Raw genomic sequence first — 26,219 nt, 5'->3', positions numbered from 1 at the left:
CCTTTTACTGCAAGCCTCACTATTTACATGGAACATGCATGATTACATTAACGCTGTTTGTGCATTTGTTGTTATAATTGTAAGATTAAAGACACAGAGATAAATATTGAGTGCTTGATTATCAAGTGGCGGTAGATGTTCAAATGAACACCAACAACAAAGTACAATTAGCTTTACTTTACAAAAGTAGCCAAGGCTCTTTCACTTAAAATTAATACCAGAGCTTAAATAATGATGCCATTTTCACATCGGGGGCTAGTCAGTAACTTCTATGAGACAATGCTTATGTGGAGATTATTAAAATTTTAGATCTACTATTTGCCTCCTGCTTGATGTCCTTATGTCACAACTTTGACTCTCCAACACAACTCCTTAAAAGTAATGCTTATTTGTCATTTATTGGTCCATCAGTATTCAAGACCAATGCTGCTGCCCCATGGTCTACTTCAGAGGGTTTTTTTTTCCTTTTGCAGCATCATAGAACAGTACAGCACACTACAGGCTCTTTGGCCCCTGATGTTGTGCCAACCTTTTAACCTACTCTAAGATCAAACTAACCTACATACCCTACATTTTACTACCATCCACTTGTCTATCCAAGAGTCGCTTAAATGCCCCTAACGTTCTGACTCTGCTATCACTGCTGGCAGTGCATTTCACGCATCCACAGCACACTCTGTATAATATTTTAAGTATGTATTTTCTACCAATGTTTGGAGTGAGCCTTAAAGACAGTACTTCTACATGACAAGTGTTACCAAACCCAGAAACACATTTTTATATTGATAATGAAGACTCACCTAGTACACACAAGTTCAAGGGCTACTCCCCAGAAACATGCTAGGTCTTCATGTTGAATCTGGTGAACAATCATGAACTCCAGACCTTATAAACTGGCTCTTTCATTGATGCTAGAAAATAATTTAGTAATATATTTTTTAGGTTTTAATATTGTAATTTCTTGTTACAAATCTCATTATTGTTCTCAAAAGCATTTTCCCAGCCTGAGTTATTACAGGGCTCTCGCCTCTGGTGCCTGTTAGTCTTCTTCCTCCTACGGACACTCTCCATTTTCTAGCTGTTCAGCCACATCCCCAATATTGGGCATACAAATTAGTGCAGACATGGGAATCTGTACTGAAAACAATAAACTTTGTAGATCTGGTCTGATGAAGAGCCAGCTGGACACGAAACACTGGCTTGCTTTTTCTCCATGGATGCGGTCTGACCCATTGTGACCAGCATTTGTTGTTTTCCCTCGTATTAAAGCCTGTCCTGCCTCTAACTCAATACGAAACCAAACTAATTTTCTCAGTTTATTGTTAGTGCTGTAGCTTTAGACGAAGACTGAAATAGGAATTAGCATGGAACAAACATAGGACTGAAGGTGATTGAAATCAGGAATTGGGGGATGAGGGGAAATAAGTGTAATAGTAAAATAAATCTGATTACCCATCTTTAGGGAATAAGGTGGTGGGGAGTTGATGAAATGATGAGTGGAGAATATGGAGGTTGAACAGGTAGATCAATAAGGTGAGAGTGAGAATTTGGGTGGTTTTAGGGGATGAAATCATGGGTCGATCCCTTCAATAGCTAGCTGCAAGGTGGAAAACATATCTCAAATCACACAGAGGAACCAGAGTAAACCAACATCTCTCATTCTTGCCTCCATCGCCATCGCATCCTCCTTCCCCCCCCCCCACCACACTGAGGCTTTGGCAGATATAACAAAGGAAGGAAAGCATCTAATGTGGAGACTCAGTCAGGAGGAAAATGTTTCTAAGGTTATTGCCTTCATTTATCTCATAGAAGCTTGGCAAATTGCTTACTTCTTTGTAAAAAAAAATCTTTTAAAAACAATGAAATGTTCCTAGTCTCCAATGTTCTGTGACCCAACAAAATAGGACTAAAACAAAATATTAACTTACTCTCCAACATATGTTTACTACATCAATGAGAAAAGTTTACATGCAGCTATAGTGGTGGTGGCACGGTGGTTTCGGTTTGTTCCTTGTGGCTATGGTGGCAATGTGACAGCTTCAGGCCAGTGACTTGGTGAATCGGTCTGTCCTTTCTTGCTATGGCGACAAACCAGTGGCTTTGCTGTTGGTTTTGGCGGTGGCTGCATGGTGGGTCCTATCGGAAAATCCTTGCTTTTGCATCCTTGGGGCGGTTTCCCGTAGCCTCTGCAGAAACTCAGGAACTGTGGAGGGAACAGAAAATGACCTTTGTCCTAACTTTATCTAAAATTATTTCTTTTTATATTTTATGTAATTAAAATGGTGCCAAATCATGACGATTCATAAAGATCTCACCGTATTTTCATAAATACAAGTGACAATAAATTGCTGTTCTATTCAGTTGAGAAAGCAGTGAGCTTTAAATGCTAATGTCAATGTTTTTTTTGTAGTAGGCATCAATAATGTACTAAGTGTCTCCTGACCTTTAAAGAAACATAATTCCGTTGTTGATAATTGTTGGCTTTAGAAGAACAAAAGACAAAATCAGGGCTGTCCAACATCAATTTCCACCAATTAGACGTGCACCAAGAACACACAGCAGTCCTTCAGTATAAGGACAGAGCAGATGTACTGTGACACAGTGGTGGGCTGGCTAAATGGATGGAAGCAAGCAGTAATGATACAGTATATATAATGAACAAGGAAACAAGTAGAATGCAAGGGATGCAATCTAGACAAAGCAAGATCAATATTTATCACAAATGTAAAATATTACAGAGGGTATAAATCAGAAATAAAAACAGATAATGCTGGAAACAGTCAGCACATCTGGCAGCATCTGTGAAGGAATTGACTTTTGAAGTCAGTGACCTTTCATAAGGTCTCAGATCTGAGACAAGTTGCTTCTTTTTCCATAGCAGCTTCCAGATATGCCGAACACCTCCAGCATTTTTGTTTTATGTCAACTGTTCACTTGTTAAACTTTTATGTTTAAAGAGTTTTCTTTTGAGTTACTGAACACTTCTAAAACAGAAAACAGTGTCCAATGGTTTATTCCTATTTCTTATATTTGTATATTCGAAAATCAATTTGCATTGAACAGTATATGCATCCTCTATTTTTCCTGAAGGCTTGCAATGTGCTGATTCAGCCACTGAACAGAGAACATCACCTAAAGCAACAACTCCCAGGAGGGACTAATCCCTAATGGGGAGCAAACAGGAGGAATAGCCCTGACTAGTTTCATAGGCATAGCAGATCAAAGCTAAGGTGACCAACATTTGATAGCATTGTAATTCATTTGATCCTATATTGCTTTGTAACTTTATTTAAATCAATTTAATCACTCCTGGACCTTTCCTACCTAACTTGACCATAAATCCAAATCGGAATGCTCGAGCGTGTCAATAATTGCTTCAAGCAAAGCAGCAATAATGAGTATTTTTCAGTTAGGAAGGTCATGACTGTTAAAGTACACTCACTGCATAAAGTGTTGACATCTAATGGATATCTTTGCTGATTCTGAGAGATCACTCAACCTCCTTCCATATCCCTCCCCACCCCTTTCCACCTTCCGCACAGACCGTCCCCTCCGTGACTACCTGGTCAGGTCCATGCCCCCCCTACGACCCACCCTCCCATCCTGGCACTTTCCCCCTGCCACCTCAGGAACTATAAAACCTGTGCCCACACCTCCTCCCTCACCTCTATCCAAGGCCCTAAAGGAGCCTTCCACATCCAAAGTTTTACCTGCACATCCACTAATATCATTTATTGTATGCGTTGCTCCCGATGCGGTCTCCTCTACGTTGGGGAGACTGGGCGCCTCCTAGCAGAGTGCTTTAGGGAACATCTCCAAGACACCCGCACCAATCAACCACACCGCCCTGTGGCCCAACATTTCAACTCCTCCTCCCACTCTTCCGAGGACATGGAGGTTCTGGGCCTCCTTCACCGCTGCTCCCTCATCACCAGATGCCTGGAGGAAGAATGCCTCATCTTCTGCCTCGGAACACTTCAACCCCAGGGCATAAATGTGGACTTCAACAGCTTCCTCATTTCCCCTTCCCCCACTTCATCCTAGTTTCAAACTTCCAGCTCAGCACTGTCCCCATGACTTGTCCGGACTTGTCCGACCTGCCTAGCTCCTTTTCCACCTATCCACTCCACCCTCTCCTCCCTGACCTCCAACCTCACCTTCATCTCTTCGCCCACTCATCCACTGTACTCTATGCTACTCTCTCCCCACCCCACCCTCCCCAGCTTATCTCTCCACGCTTTCAGGCTCACTGCCTTTATTCCTGATGAAGGGCTTTTGCCCGAAACGTCGATTTCGCTGCTCGTTGGATGCTGCCTGAACTGCTGTGCTCTTCCAGCACCACTGATCCAGAATCTGGCTTCCAGCATCTGCAGTCATTGTTTTTACCTTCCCTCCATAATATTCAGCGCTCAGTAGCTTTGTCTTTTCTTGATTCCCAAGAAATCAGTTTCACCTCCTTTTCACCATTCTTCTCCTCTGTTGAAGGAATCTACTGATTACTGGAATATAGTTCCACAAACAGTGGCTACCTGTCCAATTAACATTCACATGAGCACTGATAAATCAGTGTCATCAGGGTATTTTGACTAAAGCAGAGGTCAAACTGATCTTCATCCTATGCACAAATGTTGCACCTCCAAGATAAGTCAGTTACACCAAAAAGATATGAATACACAGCAAACTCATCCCAGTACAGAGTATTGAAACCAATTACAACTTGCTAGCTAACAATCAGCTTGTTTAGCCCATGCAGAATCTTTCTGACCTACTTAAGACTGTGTATCACTTTATAAGTTAGTTAGGGCAGACACATTCTAATGTAAATTAAAATACTCCAAATTACAACACGGGAGCAGGACTTCAATTGAAAAATCAGACATAATGCTATTTGGCCATCAATTCAAGCAAGCAGTTTTAACTGCATTTACCTGTCTTGGTCCTGTATCCTTCATTTATTTGCACAATCCAATTTTTACAATTTCTGTCTCAACCACAAATCCTAATTGTGGATTAATCTCAAGGTGATGTGCTCAGAAATTGCACTGGTCTTGATTTTATACCTTTTACATTTTATACTGTGTTTACAGTCTTTGTTCCAAACCCCTCAACACTGTATAATGTCTACTTTCATCTTGATAAAATACTTATTACTGCTGAAATGCTCTTCACTCATGAATATTCATATGTATACAAACCACCAACTATATAATAAAAGTAAATGTTTATTGTATTAATTTCCACAGGAGAGAAAGACCCACAGAAAGTACCACTATATGATCAAAATAAATCCATCAACAAGGGCTCATCAAGCAAATATATTTTGAACATCTTAATAAATTTATTTCATTGGTTTACTTATTCTACAGCATCCAAACAAGAAAATTGGACAAATCCTTTGGTCATGGTTGAAGATTCTTTGACCATTTTCCACCGAAGAGGCTTAAGGTACTTTTCAATATGCACTTTTGAACAGAAGCTTGCTAAATTCCTGAATCTCATGCTGAGCTGAAGGCATAAGCAGACATGAGGTATTTAAAACTCAGGTTGTTATGCTCAGTTCTCAAGCAATGGCCCAGCTATTAGCTTGCTGGTCTTTCAGGTGGACAAAGGTCTTACTAATCTTTGAAGAGAGGCTTTTAAAGTATATACATAAACAATTCCTTTTGAAAATCAAACACTAAAAGATAGTCTAGATTTAGACAGAGGATAAAAGGAGAGAAGAGCTCTAACCCAGGATCAAGGGAAGGTGCAAGGAGAGATCATTCTTTTAAATGAACTTAACCATTCCATCAAAGTTGGCCAATGCACACTGTTTATGGTTTGGAACTAAGGTGGTAGTTGAATTGAGGAATGATGGGTTCTGTGTTAGACATGGTAGCTTATCAGTGAATATGGTCCATACAAAGAACAGTGTTTTTTTAAAATCTGCTTTTCATCCGAGTGCACAAACCATTCATAACAAGACAGACAAAGTAAGGTTATAAATAGAGATAAATGAGTTTGACCTAATCATTATTACTGTGATATCAACTAAACAAACGGAAAGAAATATTTCAGCATGCACATCACTTAAAAAAGACAAAATGGAAAAGTGTCCCTGATAATAAAAGACGTGTCAAAAGATATAGAGGCAGAATCATTGGGAGAGATTAACAAAGGCTAGAATTAGTAAACACTAAGGGGAGTAGCTCATAAACCTTCGACAATAGTTCTACCTCAGAGCAACATATGAAAAATGATTGCACTTCATGAATTTGTAGGTTTACTCAATAGGTTCTGAGAACAAAAGCTGCAGACGAGATATAACACTATTTTTGACTTAAAACTGTGAAATGAGGTAGGTTAATTAGCAATCTCAAAGAAAATTATTTGGGGAAAGTAAGATGGTTACACTATTGAATCCCAAGTAAAACTAGAGCAACACACTAGAATCTGAAACAAGAATCTTAAAAACTTAAATAAAGTCAATGACAGAGGTATGAAGGAGGAAGCCGGTCAAGGTTGATTGGGTAAACAGAATAAAATGTATGCCAGGTATGCACAGTAGAAATTTTTAAGGGTGAAGTCTCACCTAGTACACTTTGACCCCAATTGTTTTGGGGCAGGAGGGGCTGCTGAGGGTGCAGCTGTTACAATTCACTGAGCGCTGCATGGTGGTCCCATTTGGGGAACACAACCCCATTTTGGGACCTAGCCCACTTATTAAATTTATCAATATGCACATATTTCATTTACTTAAAAAACATCAAATTTTCTAGCCTATTCCCACATCACCCCCATTTCCTTTGATCCAATTAGCCCAGACCGCAAACTCAATGTTTTGCTTCAATTACTTTCTGCGGTAACAAATTCCACAGGCTCACCACTCTCTGGGTAAAGGCATTTTTTTTCTCATTTCAGTCCTTAACAGTTTACACTGCATCATTAGATGGTGATCCCTAGTCTGGACTTTCCCACCATACTTCCTGCATCTACTCTTTCTAGTCTTGGTAGAATTTTATAGGTTTTGAACATAATCTTAACAAATTCAATCTCTCCTCATACATCAGTCCTGCCATTTAACAATGAATCATTATTTCATTTTCTGATTGAGATCTTAAAAACAAATTATTGTCTGAAATATAAATATATTAGAAATAAATAAATCCTTTTGGAAAGAAAACTTCACAAGTTAAAAGTTATATTTTAAAAAAATTTTAAGTGAAGAACACAATATGTTTATCCACAGAAATTATTCAATCACACTGCAGAAATTTTCGGTTCTCCATCTCAGGAATTTATTGCAAATTTGAGATATGGATAACCGGGACAGACTCTCTACTGGCTATCTGACCTTTTCTTTGTTAAAGCCACGATGACATTTAGGAATTAATGCCACAATCAGCCTTCCAACATTGTGGCTAATAAATTATTCCTGAGAACAGTCACTTAGCACTTCATGTTCTAACCCAACTAAACCATTACTACTTAAAACTTGCACCAAAACAACATTGTAATAACCACTATATATTGGAAGAATTTAGAGCTATGCTGTAGCCTGGTTGAGAAGCAGTATATTAATAGAGCTGTACATGTGAAACAGTAACTCATCAGTTGCAACAGGGCTCAAAATGAAGCGTTTGCTCAATTAATCAAGTGCAAATCTTTATACGATCTGCTTCAATGATAATTGACGGAATATATGTCCACGTCAACAGTGACAATGACATCAATCTCTGGAGGCCTTCTACCACACACCACTATCAAATTAAAATGATTTTCTCAGCATAATCATGAAGCTATTTTGTATCACATTTCAAAACTCAGCACAAAACAGAATTTACATTGTTTCTTGGAAATTCAATGAATCAAGAACCAGGTATTTGGCAGGAAAAGCTATCAACTGTCATTCATCACAAACACTCTGGGGAAAAAAATGCCATTTAAGAAAGTTTTAAAAGTATTGAGTCAGTTCCCTATGAAGCCCAAATAAAAACTACAATCTCACAGTCATGACCAACTACTACTTCCCTCAGCATGATGGTTGACTTGCCAATAACCAGCCTCATACAAAAGGATGAGCAAAACGCTACTTTTAATCAAATAAAAATAGCTAGAATAAACTGTTCAATGTTGCACTGAGACATAAGATCAGAAACATGTCAAATTTATATTTATTCTTGACTTGTTAAAATTGGCTGTACTGGTGCCATGAGTCTCAGGTCCCAGTTGACATTAACTAACAACAAACGATACATATATTAAAAAAATCAAACTTGCAAGCTTTACTCTGACTGGATATCACATTAAATTTCCCACATCGTAACCAATCTTACCGAAAATACAGAAGCATTTCTCATCTACTCTGTTTTGAACATTTTTAATGGTGATCGCTAACATGAAACATGTTGGTAACACTGAATCAAGATGACAAACACTTCACTCAGAGTATCAAAGCCATCCATGTCATTAAAGCTGCCTCACTTAAACAATTATTAAAATGCTCAATAAAGGGACCTTGCTCCTTCAGACAACTGCCTCACAGTTAGTTACATCTTTTCCTGTCAGATCCACAATGCCTGCACTCCAACACTCAGGAATGATACTTGAAAAAAAAATGAAGAAATGAAACAAATTGCTAATTATTTAAAAAACATTTGAAATTTCAATTGGCTGATGATGGAGAATGAAAAGATTCTGCCAGATGAACAGAAACCTGATTCCTTGTGTTGATGCTGACAAATCAAGTAGAGGGAATAGAGGTTGCAACTACAGATTTCTTTTAATTCAGTTGTTAAAACTAATGATGTGATGGAGTTACTATCGTAAAGACTCCACCCTGTTGCTTATTGGTAAAATAAGTTTCTGTTGAATACATAGGTGTGACAAAGTTACAGAGATTAGATGTAACTGATCTGCTTAGCTATTCCCTTTGAGCCAAAATGTCATACCAAAACACACATTCTTGCAAAACAAACAGCTGCACAGCTATGGATAATTGCGTAATTTGACTAACAACTTCAAATGCGGCTAGGACCATTCCAGTTGTGGAGGAAAATTAGCTATAGAAAGGCAGCTTCCCAGGAAGGTCTGCAGTGATTGTAGTAAAGGCCAGGTGTGCAGTTGCTCTATCACAGACATTAGATTAACCCCAGGTATAGTTTCTGATTGGAATCAACTGCTGTGCTCAGAAAAAAATGTTAGTATTCTGAAATCTAATTAACCTCATTGAAAATGCATTATGCAAACTGCAGATCAGCGCAATAACAATTTAACTACGATTCCCATCCATGCATACAGCTACTGTCAAACACTCCCACACAAAATAAAAGAGTTAGACCAAGTACTGAAGAGTTACTAGTGCACATACAACAGCAGCCAACAGAGCTATCAGAAACAAGAAAGCTATTCAGTCCCTCAAAGTATACTCCACGAATCAATTAAAGTATGACTGATTTGTAACTTCAACTCCTCTTGCATGCCTCAGCCCTGTAATTCTTGATACCTTTAAGAACACATTTTTAAGAAAACTGGTAAAAAACCCTCAGGCTTTCAGAATGCAGTACCATTCCTGAACGATGGTGCACTATACTTCTGTGCATTCCAATGAATCTTGACTTGCTATAGGCTGCTATATGAAGGAAGAATCACAAGAGACAACTTTACTAGTTGCGAAACTGTGTAGTACTTATTAAACAAGATATGCTTAAATGGTTTATGCCTATTACATTATTAATCCTTGGCTCAGTTAGCACAATCCATACAATTATTAAAGTTTGTAAAATTTTGAACATGTACCTGCCTGCCTTGACCTATGACATTTCACCTATATGAATATAAACTGGAGATAAATGTTCTTCCTCACTTTTCAATGCAAATGTTTTGTTTTACTGTTAAATTACCTTTGTTAAAAAAAAAGTTGTAACTTACACTGTCTCAGTCTTTATGTGAGATATTGTCATTCAAAAACCATTGACCAGGTGTACATACTTTATCTATAGGAAGTCTCCCTCTTTGTGGGAATGATGATGTGGAGGCCCCAGTGTTGGACTGGGGTGGACAAAGTTAACTCTGTGGGAATGGAGATCATAGCTGATATATTTTCAACAGTACAATACTCCGCTCAGCATCTGGGTACTAGAAATCACGAGCAAGTCTCAGTCATATCAAAGCACATTAAAATGATTGAAAGCACTGAGCCCTATTGCATTAATCTTTAAATGATCCTTCACTATATATATTGCTCCTTATAGCCGACAGGTTGTGGTAGATCACTATCATGGGGCCACTCCAAGTTACAAGCAGCAGTACCATCCTGCAATTAGTAAATAACTTCCATTAAGGGAGTCGAAAGGTTTCTTAGAAACTGGGAAACCATTTCTCATTATCAAAATCGATTTACAAATTCACGGCAGAATCCAGGGTAAAGCTAAAAGCTGCCACACCTCTTTTTTTGATAAAATCCATGAACTGATGTGATTATTCATTGTTGAAATTAATATCGCAAAGCAGGATGGGTTACAGTCAAGCTACAAGCCCACTTCCAGCTGAATGCTATTTGAATTTATAAAATAATTTTAATTAGGAACAATGGTAGAAGTCTATCCCAAGGATTTGTGGCACCAGTGGCATATGCCTTCTGGCTGAGTACATGGCTGTGTACTCTTTATTAAACCCAAATATGTGCTTCATCTTCATTTCCATAGTAATGCAACTTTATACTATTGCGAGAATTTGAAATTATTTACAGAGGATTAATTCCTAATAAACAAGGAATTATTTAATTAATTCTCCCAAGGAGCAAGGTATATACACACGCGCACATTCTTGTCCTAAGTCACATTTCTTAATCTCAAAAAGGAAAGCTCTTTGAAGGGTGGCATGTGATGACTGCCCAAGATGAATACAATTCACTGCAAAAAGAACTTCTATTTTTGGAATTACTGTAATAAAAACAGCTTTACACTGTGATTAACAGAACTCAAAACTGATCTTCAGGAATAAATTGCTTCGGATCGACATGCTAACAACATCCAGTACGGTCACTACTAAAAGGGTGTGAAAGACAGATAGCAATTACACTCAACAGCTCAAAAACTGACAAAACTGCTCTTGCAAAGAGTATACAATCATCAAATAACAGATTTACAATGCACTTAAAAGCATGCCAACTCCCATGGAAGACACTTGTAGCTGGAATTATGCTCCCCAGTTGGAGGAAAGGGCCACTGAGCTCACATTTGACCACAACAATCAATACATTTAGTTAGTATTGGCAGTCTTGCTTCTTGGTCACAATACCATATCTCGAACATTAACCACCATAAAAATAATTGAGCTGAAAATGTGTTGCTGGTTAAAGCACAGCAGGTTAGGCAGCATCCAAGGAACAGGATATTCGACGTTTTGGGCCAGAGCTCTGGCCCGAAACGTCGAATTTCCTGTTCCTTGGATGCTGCCTAACCTGCTGTGCTTTAACCAGCAACACATTTTCAGCTCTGACTCCAGCATCTGCAGACCTCACTTTTTACATAAAAATAATTGAACCAATATATTATCATGTTATAAGGTTCTGACTTCTAAATTTTTCAGTCTTCTGGGTAATCCAAGATAGAGGACGGGAAAAATCTTTGACTGTAAGAGCTGCTCCTTTTTTTGAGGTATTTTAGGTGTTGGAGGTGATTTCCTCTAATTCCAGGAGCAGCAACTACTGTTTTATATGCTGTTGCATTGTTTTGGTACTTGGGGAAAAAAAAGTCAAAACAACAGGGCAAAGAGCAGACAAAGGAAGCACATGGTGAGGACAGTGCAGGGGGGGGAGAGAGAGAGAGACAGAGAGAGAGAGACAGAGAGAGAGAGAGACAGAGAGAGAGAGAGACAGAGAGAGAGAGAGAAAACGAACCTGTCCAGTTACTGCCTTTGCTGTTTGAATTTGTGTATCGCTGGATATCGGAGTGCATCTGGGAAAATTAACAAACAGTGAAATTCACAACTAATCTTAGAGGAACTGTGGGCGAAGTTCACAGCACAGAATCAGATAAGGTAATTGTTGTTTTAAGTCTGTCCAAGAGAAAGGCTGCAGTAGTGAGTGTAGTGGATTCTTTCTTGATTATATGTTTTTGGAGATAAGTGTCTTGATTAAATTTAACATATAAACCATAGCTATTAATTTAACCTGGGGCAGTGTTTGTAGAGGAATAAGACGGTGTTATTTTCTGGATCTGTAGATTGTGAAGGAGCAAAAATGGCCTTTGCAGTGATATGTACTTCTTGTCAGATGTGGGAGTTTAAAGAGAGTTTAAGGGTTACTGCAGATTATATCTGACATATATGCTGCTGCATGCGAATCTTATCAGATCAAGTGGATTGGTTGGACAGACAGATAGAAGCGATGAGGAATTTGCAACAGCAACAGTTTGTGATGGATGACAGATATAGGAAGGGGGGAAAAGTCTCAGATACAGTCACATAGATGGGTTAACTCCAGGAAGGGTGAGAGTGATCAGCACCTAGGGCAGGAGTGTACCTACAGACGTTTCTGTGGCCAGCAGAGAAAAAGCAGAATGGTGTGTTGTTTCCCTGATGCAAGGATTAAGGTGCTCTCACAGGGGAGAGGGGCCAGAAGGAGGTCATTGTCCACATTGGAACCAACGACACTGGAAGGGAAAATGTTGAGACGCTGAAGGGAGATTATAGAGAGTTAGGCAGAAATTTAAAAAGGAGGTCCTCAAGAGTAGTAATATCTGGATTACTCCCAGTGGTACGAGCTCGTGAGGGTAGGAATAGAGGATAGAGCAGATGAATGCATGGCTGAGGAGCTGGTGTATGGGAGAAGGATTCACATTTTTGGATCATTGGAATCTCTTTTGGGGTAGAAGTGACCTGTACAAGAAGGATGGATTGCACCTAAATTGGAAGGGGACTAATATACTGGCAGGGAAATTTGCTAGAACTGCTTGGGAGGATTTAAACTAGTAAGGTGGGGGGTGGTGGGACCCAGGGAGATAGTGAGGAAAGAGATCGATCTGAGACGGGTACTGCTGAGAACAGAAATGAGTCAAACAATCAGGGCAGGCAGGGACAAGGTAGGACTAATAAATTAAACTGCATTTATTTCAATGCAAGGGGGCCTAACAGGGAAGGCAGATGAACTCAGGGCATGGTTAGGAACATGAGATTTCATGGCAATTACAGAAACATGGCTCAGGGATGGGCAGGACTGGCAGCTTAATGTTCCAGGACACAAATGCAACAGCAATGATAGAAAAGGAGGCAAGAGAGGAGGGGGAGTGGCATTTTTGATAAGGGATAGCATTACAGCTGTGCTGAGGGAGGATATTCCCAGAAATACATCCAGGGAAGTTATTTGGGTGGAACTGAGAAATAAGAAAGGGATGATCATCTTATTGAGATTGTATTATAGACCCCCCAATAGTCAGAGGGAAATTGAGAAACAAACTTGTAAGGAGATCTCAGCTATCTGTAAGAATAATAGGGTAGTTATGGTAGGGGATTTTAACTTTCCAAACATCGACTGGGACTGCCATAGAGTTAAACGTTTAGGAATTTCTTAAGTGTGTACAAGACAATTTTCTGATTCAGTATGTGGATGTACCTACCAGAGAAGATGCAAAACTTGACCTACTCTTGGGAAATAAGGCAGGGCAGGTGACTGAGGTGTCAGTGGGGGAGCACTTTGGGGCCAGCGACCATAATTCTATTATTCATTTTAAAATAGTGATGGAAAAGGATAGACCAGATCTAAAAGTTGAAGTTTGAAATTGGAGAAAGGCCAATTTTGATGGTTTTAGGCAAGAACATTCGAAAGCTGATTGGGGGCAGATGTTCGCAGGTAAAGGGACAGCTAGAAAATGGGAAGCCTTCAGAAATTAGATAACAAGAATCCAGAGAAAGTACATTCCTGTCAGGGTGAAAGGGAAGGCTGGTAGTTATAGGGAATGCTGGATGACTAAAGAAATGGAGGGTCTGTTTTAAGAAAAAGGAAGCATATATCAGGTATAGACAGGATAGAGCGAGTGAATCCTTCGAAGAGTATAAAGAAAGTAGGAGTATACTTAAGAGGGAAATCAGGAGGGCAAAACAGGGACATGAGATAGCTTTGGCAAATAGAATTAAAGGAGAATCCAAAGAGTTTTTACAAATATATTAAGGACAAAAGGGTAACTAGGGAGAGAATAGGGTCCCTCAAAGATCAGCAAGGCAGCCTGTATGTGGAGCCACAGAAAATGGGGGAGATACTAAATGAATATTTTACATCAGTATTTATGGTGGAAAAGGATATGGAAGATATAGGCTGTAGGGAAATAGATGGTGACATCTTGCAAAATGTCCAGATTACAGAGGAGGAAGTGCTGGATGTCTTGAAACAGTTAAAGGTGGATAAATCCCCAGGACCTGATCAGGTGTACCCGAGAACTCTGTGGGAAGCTAGAGAAGTGATTGCTGGGCTTCATGCTGAGATATTTGTATCATCGATAGTCACAGGTGAGGTGCCGGAAGACTGCAGGTTGGCAAACATGGTGCCAATGTTTAAGAAGGACGGTAAAGACAAGCCAGGGAACTATAGACTGGTGAGCCTGACCTCGGTGGTGGGCAAGGTGTTGGAGGAAATCCTGAGGGACAGGATGTACATGTATTTGGAAATGCAAGGACTGATTCAGGATAGTCAACATGGCTTTGTGCGTGGGAAATCATGTCTCACAAACTTGATTGAGTCTTTTGAAGAAGTAGCAAAGAAGATTGATGAGGACAGAGCAGTAAATGTGATCTATATGGACTTCAGTAAGGTGTTCGACAAGGTTCCCCATGGGAGACTGATTAGCAAGGTTAGATCTCATGGAATACAGGGAGAACTAACCATTTGGATACAGAACTAGCTCAAAGGTAGAAGACAGAGGATAGTGGTGGAGGGCTGTTTTTCAGATTGGAGGCCTGTGACCAGAGAAGTGCCACAAGGAATGGTGCGGGGCCCTCTAAATTTTGTCATTTACATAAATGATTTGGATGCAAGCATAAGAGATACAATTAGTAAGTTTGCAGATGACACCAAAGTTGGAGGTGCAGTGGACAGCGAAGAGGTTTACCTCAGATTACAACAGGATCTGGACTAGATGGGCCAATGGGCTGAAGTGGCAGATGGAGTTTAATTCAGATAAATGCGAGGTGTTGCATTTTGGGAAAGCAAATCTTAGCAGGATAGTGAAGGTGACGTTTGGTATGCTTTTCTTTATTGGTCAGAGTGTTGAGTACAGGAGTTGGGAGGTCATGATGCAGCCATACAGGACATTGGTTAGGCCACTGTTGGAATATTGCGTGCAATTCTGGTCTTCTTCCTATCGGAAAAATGTTGTGAAACCTGAAAGGGTTCAGAAAAGATTTACAAGGATGTTGCCACAGTTGGAGGATCTGAGCTACAGGGAGAGGCTGAACAGGCTGGGGCTGTTTTTCCTGGAGCATCGGAGGTTGAGGGGTGACCTTATGCAGGTTTATAAAATCATGAGGGGCGTGGATAGGATAAATAAGCAAAGTCTTTTCCCTGGGGTCATGGAGTCCAGAACTAGAGGGCATAGGTTTAGGGTGAGAGGGGAAAGATATAAAAGAGGCATAAGAGATATAAGGGGCAACTTTTTCACACAGAGGGTGGTATGTGTATGGAATGAGCTGCCAGAGGAAGTGGTGGAGGCTGGTACAATTGCAACATTTAAGAGGCATTTGGATGGGTATATGAATAGGAAGGGTTTGGAGGGATATGGGCCGGTGCTGGCAGGTGGGACTAGATTGGGTTGGGATATCTGATCAGCATGGACAGGTTGGACCAAAGGGTCGGTTTCCGTGCTGTACATCTCTATGACTATTACAAAGTCGACAAGTGACTTGTTTCAGGACGACCTTTTAAAAACCTATTGTGCAACAGTCACTTTTAGCAAACTAAAGAGCTTCACTTCAAGTTGTACAGTTGTATGCTTAACTTATTTTTTGAATCTTTGAGTTTTGAGGTGTTTGAGAGAAGTAACTATTGAGCAATATGGAAGAATAACAATTGCAAACCTAAATGTTTCTACCATCACCAGGAAAATCAACAAGCTTACAATAAAAGTTAATACATGGACAAAAGAGTAACTGGAGAGAGATTAGGGTCTGTTAAAGATCAAGGCCATCTGCGTTTGGAACCGCAAGAGATGGGTGAGATACTAAGCGAGTATTTTGCGTCAGTGTTTAGTATGGAGAAGGATATGGAAGATAGAGAACTTAAGGAAATAAATAGAGAAATCTTGATAAGTATCCATATCACAGGAGGTGATGCTGGAGGTATGAAGATGTACAAAGGTGAATAACTCCCCGAGACCTACTCAAATGTACTCTTGAACCTTGTGAGAAGTTGGGAAGTGTTTGCTGGGCCCCTTGCTGAGATATTTGAATCATCTATAGTCACAGGATGACTGGAGGTTGGCGAAGATGGAGCCATTATTTAAGAAAGGTGGTAAGGAAAAGCCAGGGAACGGTAAACTGGTAAACCTGGTATCAGTGATAGGCAATTGTTAGAGGAGATTGTGAGTGGACAGGATTTACATGTATTTGGAAAGGCAAGGATTGATTACTTGGCTTTGTGCATGGGAAATCTTGTCTCATTAACTCGACTGTGTTTTTTTGAAGAAGTGACAAAGAGAATTAGTGAAGGCAGAGCGGTGGACGTGGTCTATATGGACTTCAGACATTACCTCTGCGTGGTAGACTGATGAACAAGGTTAGACCATATGGAATACAGAGAGAACTTGCCATTTGGATACAAAATTAGCTCAAAATAGGAGACAGAGGGTGGTAGTGGAGGATTGCTTTTCAGACTGGAGACCTGTGCACAATGGTATGCTACAAGGATCAGTGCTGGGTCCACAGGTTTTTGTCATGTATATAAATGATTTGAAAGTGAATATAGGAGGTATAGTTAGCAAGTTTGCAGATGACACCAACATTGGAGGTGGAGTGGACAGCAAAAATCGTTATCTCAAATTACAACAAGACCTCGATCAGATCGGCCGATGGGCTGAGGATTGGCAGATGGAATTCAATCTAGATAAACGTGAAGAGATTTTGGTAGAGCAAATCAGGGCAGGAATTATACACTTAATAGTAAGAGCCTGGGGAGTATTGCTGAACAAAGAGAGCTTGGAGTGCAGGTTCATCATTCCTTGGAAGTAGAGTCTCAGGCAGACAGGGTAGTGAAGATGGCGTTTGGTAGGCTTGCCTTTATTGGTCAATGCACTGAGTATGCCATGTTGCAGCTGTGCAAGACATTGGTTCGGCCACTATTGAATACTGCGTTCAACTCTCATGTCCCTGCTATCAAAAAAATGGTGCTAAACTTGAAAGGGTTCAGAAAAGATTTACAAGGATATTGCCAAGGTTGGAGAAACTGAGCTATGGAGAGAGGCTGAATAGACTGGGGCTATTTTCCCTGCAGAATCAGAGAATGAGGGGTGACGTTAGGGTGAACAGTCAAGGTCTTTTCCCCTGAGGAGTGTTCAAAACTAGAGGTGCAATCAGGATGGACTGCACCCAAACACTTGTGTGTCATCCTATTTCCCCCCTCAGTCGAAGCAAAACGCTCAGAGGTAGTATAGTTTTACCTCCCTCATCTTTATTCCGGGCCTTGAAGGGAGATAAAATGACCACCCATGTGCACAGAGACATAAGTTCATGGTTTTCTCTGGAATAGCAGTTTCTTAATGAATTATATAGTCATTTTACAGGGAGGAGCTTCCAGATAAGGAAATATACGTATTGACTGGGTGACCGTTACAATCAGCGAGTGTCAATAGTAAAGATTAATGTTCTTAACCTTAACTGGCTTCAGATAATGAATACTTTTCACCTTGTTAACTGACCTTACATACTGAATGCTTCCAATATTGTTAGATGGCTCTACAAAATGAATGCTTTTCCACCTTGTTAACCCATTACCTTTGCCTCCAGCACCCCTTTATTAACTGCAAGTTTTATCTGATCTGAGGAATGCTCAGCTGAACCTCTTGTTTCACAAAACTCAAAAATTAACTCTTTCTCCACCTGCTCATACCCTTTACACATTCTCATGTGATTTTGCATTTTATGGACTTTTGTGATTTTGCATTAGTGGTCTGGAGATTACACTCCAGAGTCTGAGCTAATCACAAACAGTGGCTTTATCATTATGTTGAGTCGAGACAATCCAGCTCCCCAGAACTCTGATCTGCAGCACCAAAGAAATTTGACAGTTGGTACAAGGTGAACTCAAAAGGATAGTTAACATGGAAATATTAGTATTTTCACATTCAGACAATAAAAACGCTAAGGTTGAGGCAAAGAGGGAATTTAGGTATGCCATCCACTGATGTTCAATTCTGAAAACTAATCCAAACACAACAAAAGGTTTCATTGCACATTTCAAAAACCAATGCCAACTAAAACTATGCACAGCAAAAAGGAATCTCATCATTGATCAAAAAATTAGCTGATAAGTATCATGAATTTATGCTCCTACTACTATTGACCAAGAACACTAAGCAACAATTGAAGTGCAACTCATGCCTGTCACATCAATAAAGCTGGTAATGCATTCAGACCAAACTCTGTAATTAGAAGCTTGTCAAGTTTATTTAGCAAGCTGCACGTACATAAACATCAAAGTAAAAGATCCCCTAGGAAACAGCGGCCATAATATGGTAGAATTTAGCATTCAGTTTGAGGTGGAAAAACCTGAGTCAGAAACAACTATGCTAAATAAATAAAATGAAGGAGAGGGTTAAGTTAGTTAAGGATTAAAGCTTTAGCCATACACACAGTACTAAACAAAGCATGTGGGATCCACAGACATACAGAAAAATGAGTAACAAACAGAACATTCAGACTGTCAAGTATAGTAGTATAGAAGCCAGACTATCCAAGACTTTGGGTTGAAGTACAGATAACGCCTATGAAAGACTGCAGAAAAACGAAGCTTGAAGTGTAAGAATTGTAATATTCATGCTGTAATCTGTGTAACACTAGAAAGTGTTCTGTACTCCATCAGAAAGTTTTAAACATCATTGTTAACGCACATGAAATAAGCACTCATATTCCTATTTTCCTGAAATCCTCTTATCAATTTGTTAAGTTGAGCTTGCAACAAGTAATTACGAACTAATAAGTCAGAGCCAGCTGACGTAGACTGGGAAAGGAGTTTAGCAATGAAGACGTGAGTAACACTTGCAGATATTTAAGAAAATAGTTTATAGTTCACAAGTGAACAAAAAAAGGATTCTAAGAGGAGATTAAGTCAACCATGGTTAACCAGAAACATTAAGGATCGCATCAAATTGAAAATAACAAAATGTGGCAAAGAATAGTGATACAGCAGTGGACTGGGTACGCTTTAAAAACCAAAGATGACAAAGAAAGGTGTAAAGAGAGAGAACCTAAACTTTAACAGTATATTTGAGTAATATCACGACAGACAGCATGATCTATTTAAAAAGAAGCCAAGTCAACAGAGGCCCTTTACAGAACAAGCCTGGGGAAGTAGCAATGGGGAGCCAGAAAATGGCAGAGGCGAATAAATATTTTGCATGAGTCTTCATTGAAGACGACACTAATAGCATTCCAAATAACCAAGCAGTAAAAGGAGGGGAAGAAATAAATGCAACTAAACATTTGAGAAAAAACACTAGGGTACTAATAAGAATTTTAAAATGTATTAAGACCAGTGAGTCCCTGGGACCTGATGAGATATATTCTAGGACGTTAAAAAAAGTCACTAGAATGGATGCACTGTTATCAATTTTCTAAGAATCCTCAGCTTCTGGGAAAGTCCTATAAGATTGGAAAACTGCCAATGTAACACTTTTACTTAGAAAGAAACAAAAACAAGTCAGCTAGCTTAACATCAGTTATTGGAAAAGTGTTATAAAGAATATAATAGCAGAGCATTTAGAAATATAAAAGATGAACAGAATGGATACAGGATTGGTTAACTAGTAAAAGACAGAGTTGGGATAGAGTAGGCGGAGGTTGCCTTTTCGGGGTGGCAACCTGTAACAAGTGAAATGCCACAGGCATCGTTGCTGGACACTGATTGCATAATATATATATTAATGTCTTAAATGGTGAAAGCCAAATTTGTGTATGACACAAAAACAGTTGGGAAGGCAAGTGCTGAGGATGACAGATATCGTCAGGTATTAAACAAGAAGCAAAAACCTGGCAACGAAAAATACTGTGAAAAAATGCAAGGTTATGCACTTTGACAGAAAAAGGAGCTGAATATTATTTAAATGAATAAAGACTGTAGAAAGCTAGAACGTGAAGACATTTGAGAATCGTCATACATATATCAAAAAAATTTAACATCGAAGATCAGTGGGTAATAGAGAAGACAAATGCAGCAGTGGTCTTTATTTTCAGGGAATGGAATACAGAAGTAGGTGGGTTTTGGTAAAAATATGCAAGGGACTAATCGGACCACAGCTGGTATACTCTGAACAGTTTTTGTCCCTTTAACAAAGGAAAAATTGTGTTAGTGGAAGCAGTCCAGGCAAGATTCACTAGGTTGATCCCAGGTATGGAGGATCTGTCTTAAGTGAAGTTGAGCAGGTTGGATCTGTGCTCATTAGAGCTTAGAAGAATAAAAGGTGACCTTATTGAAACATACAAGATTCTTAAGGGACTTGACTGGGTAGATGCAGATGGTTGTTTCCACTTTATGGGAGAGTCTCAGACCAGAGGGCGTAATTTAAGACAGAGACGAGGAGGAATTTCTTCTGAAGGTAGTGAATCTGTGGAACCTTACTGCAGATAACTGTGGAGGCTGGGTCATGAAGTGTATTCAAGGCTGAGATAGACTGATTTTTAATCAGTAAGAAAGTCAAGTGTGTGGGGTAAAAGAGAGGAAAGTGGCGTTGAGGATGATCAGATCTCAGAACTATTATGCTGTAAAGTGGTACTATGTGACCCATCATGCTTGCACCAACTGTTCAAACGAGCATTACAGGTCATTGCAATATCACACTATAGAAAATAGAACTATGGAAAACCGCTATACCTATTCAGTAGAATTTTCATGTTATCCAAACAGCATCCACAATTCATTAACTTGCACAATTCAGGTTAACAAAACGCATGTTATACCAGAACGACTTCTCCACAACCTTACACATACTTGTAACCAAACAAATATCCAACTCTTCAACTGAACTTGCATCCACCAAATTTCTAGGCAATGCATTCCATATTCTTACAATTCATTGTGCAAAAAGGGTTGTTCCTTTTGCACATCGCTTTAAATCTATGGCCTCTCATTTCTTTTATGAGAAGGAACGGTTTCTTCCTATCTATATCTTATGTCCTTAAATGAGTTATACCCAATCTTGATTACAAAATCAGACTTCTTTGAATTCTTTTTCGCAAATAACTGAAGTATTTCACTAAATCTAACATCATCTAATGATATTTCCCAAAAATGCCCATCAAGACTGCGGTGTTAGGTAGCATTCAAAAAGCTCCAAGTTGCAAATAAATGATTGACTAGGGAAGTATTACACAGCACCAAGTTCTGAGTTAATTTTTATTTAACAAACGCTGTTCTACAATCCAAAGCTAAATACTAGATGTGATTTTTTAAAAAAGAAAATCATAAATAGAACAAAGTCTGAACCTTTTTTAATGATGCTTCTTTCTGAAAGACAAGCCTGTTTTATTTTGGAGCCGGAAATTAATTAAACTTTTAAAGAATAATTCTGATTGCATTACTTCCCACCCACTGATTGCTTAAGTGAATTATCAAATTGAATTATCAATAGCATGACTCAACAGATTAGAGAAAAACAAAACCTGCCCACTAATTAAAGTGGTCTTACAGACAGCAATGCCTAATATTACAAATCAGAAGAGGGCCATTAGTCTGTGAATTTGCTTCCCCAGAAAAAAGTAGAGGCTGTGTCGTTGAATTCATTCAAGGCTAAGGAGATTGATGCTGGCAGACTAAGAAGTCCAGGTTATGGAGACAGACAGGAAAGTGCAGCTAAGGCCACAATCAAAGCTATCATAATCTTATTGAATAGTGGAGCAGGTTTGAAGAGCTAAATAATCTATTCCTGTCCTATGTTCCTACGACTTGGAAGAACCAATATTATTCATGCTAAGTACATGTAATACGACAATTAAAAGCAACAGGAAAAAGGAGGATTCAAAGGAGATTCTTGAACCCTGTAGGACCTATTTGGAAATCACAATTGTCACATCTGCGTAGGAAGCATCCAATGTCTTCAGCTTTCTGTATTTGCTGGGATTAGTACTGTGTATATAAATCCAATTACCTGTTCCGCATTGTGTTTCTCGAAAAAAACAATAGCAGCTATCTAAACAATGGATATTTTTCAGGATGCTTCTAGAGTCATAGAGTCATAGAGTCAGAGAGATGAACAGCATGGAAACAGACCCTTCGGTCCAACCCATCCATGCTGACCACATATCCCAACCCAATCTAGTCCCACCTGCCAGCACCCAGCCCATATCCCTCCAAACCCTTCCTATTCATCCATCCATCCAAATGCCTCTTAAAACATTGCAGTTGTACCAGCCACCATCACTTCCTCTGGCAGCTCATTCCACGTACTACCCTCTGCGTGGAAAAGTTGCCCCTTAGGTCTCTTTTATATCTTTCCACTCTCACCCTAAACCTATGCCCTCCAGTTCTGGACTCCCTGACCCCAGGGAAAAGACTTTGCCTATTTACCCTATCCATGCCCCTCAATTTTGTAAACCTCTATAAGGACACCCCTCAAGTTAGTTTTAAGGTATTAGTTCCTTGAAAATGGAGGTGCACAAAGGGTAATGAAGGTGGTATTTGGTATGCTTGCTTTCATTGATCAGTGCATTGAGCATAGGAGTTGGGAGGTCATGTTGTGGCTGTACAGGACATTGGTTAGGCCACTGTTGGAAAATTACATTCAATTCTGGTCTCCCTGCTGTAGGAAAGATGTTGTTCAACTTGGAAGAGTTCAGAAAAGATTTAAAAGGATGTTGCCAGGGTTGAAGTGTTTGAGCTTTTGGGAGAGGCTGAATAGGGTGGAGCTATTTTCCCTGGAGCATCAGAGGCTGAGGAGTGACCTTGTAGAAGTTTATAAAATCATGAAGGGCATAACAGGGTGAATAGTTTAGGTCTTTTCCTAGGGTAGATGAGTCCAAAACTAGAGGGCATTGGTTTAAGGTGAAAGGGGAAAGATTTATAAGGGACCTAACAGGTAACGCTTTCACACAGAAGGTGATACGTGCATAGAATTAACTGCCAGAGGAAGTGGTGGAGACTGGTACAATGACAACATTTAAAAGACATCTGGATGGGTATGTGAATGGAAAGGGTTTACAGGAATATGGGTCAAATGCTGGCAAACCCGACTAGATTAATTTAATCTATTTGGCATGGACAAGTTAGACCGAAGGGTCTGTTTTCCATGCTATACATCCTTATGATTACTTTTGAAGAACAATCGCATTAACATCAATCTCTCGATATTTTTGTGATTGTCAGAGGACAAATTGTAATTCTTTTGGTAGGATTCTGGTGTAAATGGACTAGCAATATTCAATTTTTATCACAATTTTAATATCCAAGACTTGTATGGACTAATAATTATTTTAAAAGATCAATGTTGATCTAATATTGCTACTGTAATCATCTGATAAACTGAGCCAAACCACATGGAATATTTGAAACCATGTGACTCAATTACTACTTTCATCAAAAGGCAATGAAACGGATTGTGGCATCAAGAAATGTGCACCTCCTGTTTCGTTCACATTTGCATCATAACCGTGCATAATGGATAGAGTCTGCACCACCATTCAATAAGACCATGACTTATCCAATTTTAACCTGAACTCTCTATTCCTACTGAATCTTTCATCCACTTGGTAAATAAGCAGCTATCTACCTCTGCTTAAAAATAAAAGATTCTGCATTCAATGCCTTTTCAGGAAGGTAATTCCAAGACTCTCAATCTTCAGTGAGAAAATGTTTCTTCACCTGTTCTAAATGGGCGCCCCTTAGTTTGAAATTAGTTTTAAACCATGCCCCCGGGTCTAGATTCTAATGAAAACATACTTTCAATATTAACCCAGTCAAGTCCCCTCAGGATCTTAAATGCTTCAACTAAGTCACCCTTAACTCTTCTAAACTGCAGAGGATACAGGCCTAGCCTTTCCGCATAAGTCAATCCACTCATTCCAGGTATTAGGCAACAAAACCTCTCCGCAAGTACTTCCAAAGCATCAACATGATTAGAACATAAGTATGGTGATCAATACTATTCACAGATGTGGTCGCGTCAATAACCCGTACAACTGAATTACCTAAATACACTTGCATCGAATTCTCTTTGTAATAACCCATAACATTCTATTAACTTTCCCGACTACTTGCTGTACCTGTAAGTGGTCAGTATAACAAAAGGCAATAAAGCTAGGAAAACACAAGCAGAACATATTTCAGTGGCTTGCTTTGAGCAACAAATCAAATGGTGAAACCAACATGGACTGATACCAGCAAGGACACTGGAAGCTCCGCTTTCTCCGCTGCGTTCAGACACTAATTAATATGAAGTAACTTCGAACAGCAATGACTCATTTAGAATTCCAGGGCACCAACAACTTCACCATGAGGTAGGAAACAGGACAGCAACTAAATAATTGGACTCCGGTTTCATTTTCCACTCTTGCAGGTCAGGGTCTAAAAAAGTTAAACTATAACTATCTTTACCTTCCTGTCGGTCATAGAAAATCCTTCACATTGCCTGTGTATTTGAGAGAGTTTGACAGTGTTTTATTAATTTTTTTCAGGCTTTTAAGTAATTTGAATCTCTTTCAATCAACTAACTTTGGAAATAACTCTCGTGTATTTCTGATATTTTTTGACCAAGTTTAATTGACAAGGCATGATAGATATGAGTTAACCAATAAAAACAAAAGTTATAACTGACTGAGACAATATTTAAACAAAAAGGAGCTGCAAGTCCTTCTGGTTGCAATATACAAAATAGCAGATTCTATATTCTCTATTTTCTACCAATCACAAAATTCATAGATTACAGCAGAAATACTATGAAGTCCAGCATCATGAGTCAATCCTGTCAGCAGACCTACAAATTGGATATGTTACACTGCCTCATATCAAGTTCATCAATTGCATTTCCAGGGAGTGTAACACAGACCCTTTGGTGCATACAATATGTTTACACATGCTACGACAGGTCTTCTTCCATGATTTTGAGAGGTGGAGTGAAAAGACTCAAGTGAGAAACAAAGCACAACAAATAAAGGAATCATGAGGTAATATTCTGCAATTTTTAGTGAATTTTCAATTACTTCCTAGAATTCATTGGTTGATAAAAAGAGATGATTATGTCACTTTTCTTCCATGAATTTCTCTGTTCAGGTTGTATGCATTTATACATGAGCCTAGTATTTGGTAGAAGCCCACGGAATGGAGGGCAGTGTACTGACATGGCTGGAAAATTCACAGAGTGGCAGGAAACAGAAAGTAAGGATAATGGTTAGGGATTCAAGCTGACAGGATGTGACCAGTGGAATCCCAGAAGAATCTGTGTTAGGGCCTCAACTATTCCCATTATTTACTAATGACTTGGATAATGGCATAGAAAGTCATATATCTAAATTTGCTAATGACACAAAGTCAGGCAGCATTGCAGACAGTGTACACGACAGCTTGAAATTATAAAGGGATATTGAAAGATTACGTGAACTGGCAAAACAGATAGATATGTTTGAGGCGAAATTATATAAACTCAGCTTGTTTTCTCTAGAATTTAGAAGTTAAGGGGTGACCTGATTGAAGTTTTCAAGATGTTAACAGCAAAAATCAGGTTAGGTAAAGATAACCACTAGTTGGGAGTCCAGAACTAGGGTGGAATAGTCTGAGAATTAGGGCAAGACCATTCAGGAGAAATGTTAGGAAGCACTACTATACACACTTTCACAAACAGCAGATGCTAGATCAGTTGTTTATTTTAAATCTGAGATAGATAAATGTTTGTGAATAAGACCCTAAGAAATAGGAACAAGAGTAAGCTGTGTGGTCCCTCGAGTCTGCACTGCCATTCAATGGGATCATGGCTGATCCAATTTCCTCATATGCATTTCCGTGCATTCTCCTGGATTCCCCTACTAATCAAGAATCTATCTCAGCCTTAAAT

At 39.3% G+C, this 26,219-nt stretch overlaps 1 protein-coding gene across 3 annotated transcripts in view; it reads right to left on the bottom strand.

Annotated features, from left to right (window-relative positions):
- The window catches only part of LOC132825807 (neural proliferation differentiation and control protein 1-like), a 199,906-nt gene that overhangs the window by 138,843 nt on the left and 34,844 nt on the right, over window positions 1–26,219 (bottom strand). Inside the window, exon 1 of one of the 3 annotated variants that reach the window (XM_060841296.1) lies at window positions 1,929–2,005. The exons of the other annotated variants lie outside the window; for them this stretch is intronic. Within the exon in view, the coding sequence (XP_060697279.1) occupies window positions 1,929–1,938 (10 nt within the window). The 5' untranslated portion in view covers window positions 1,939–2,005. Of the gene's footprint in view, window positions 1–1,928; window positions 2,006–26,219 lie in introns of those variants that run through there. 3 annotated transcript variants of the gene reach the window in all.

The sequence above is a fragment of the Hemiscyllium ocellatum genome, chromosome 21 (assembly GCF_020745735.1).
Source record: "Hemiscyllium ocellatum isolate sHemOce1 chromosome 21, sHemOce1.pat.X.cur, whole genome shotgun sequence".
NCBI lineage: Eukaryota > Metazoa > Chordata > Chondrichthyes > Orectolobiformes > Hemiscylliidae > Hemiscyllium > Hemiscyllium ocellatum.
The sequence above is the reverse complement of the archived record's forward strand: the minus strand, read 5'-3'. Positions and strand labels throughout refer to the sequence as shown.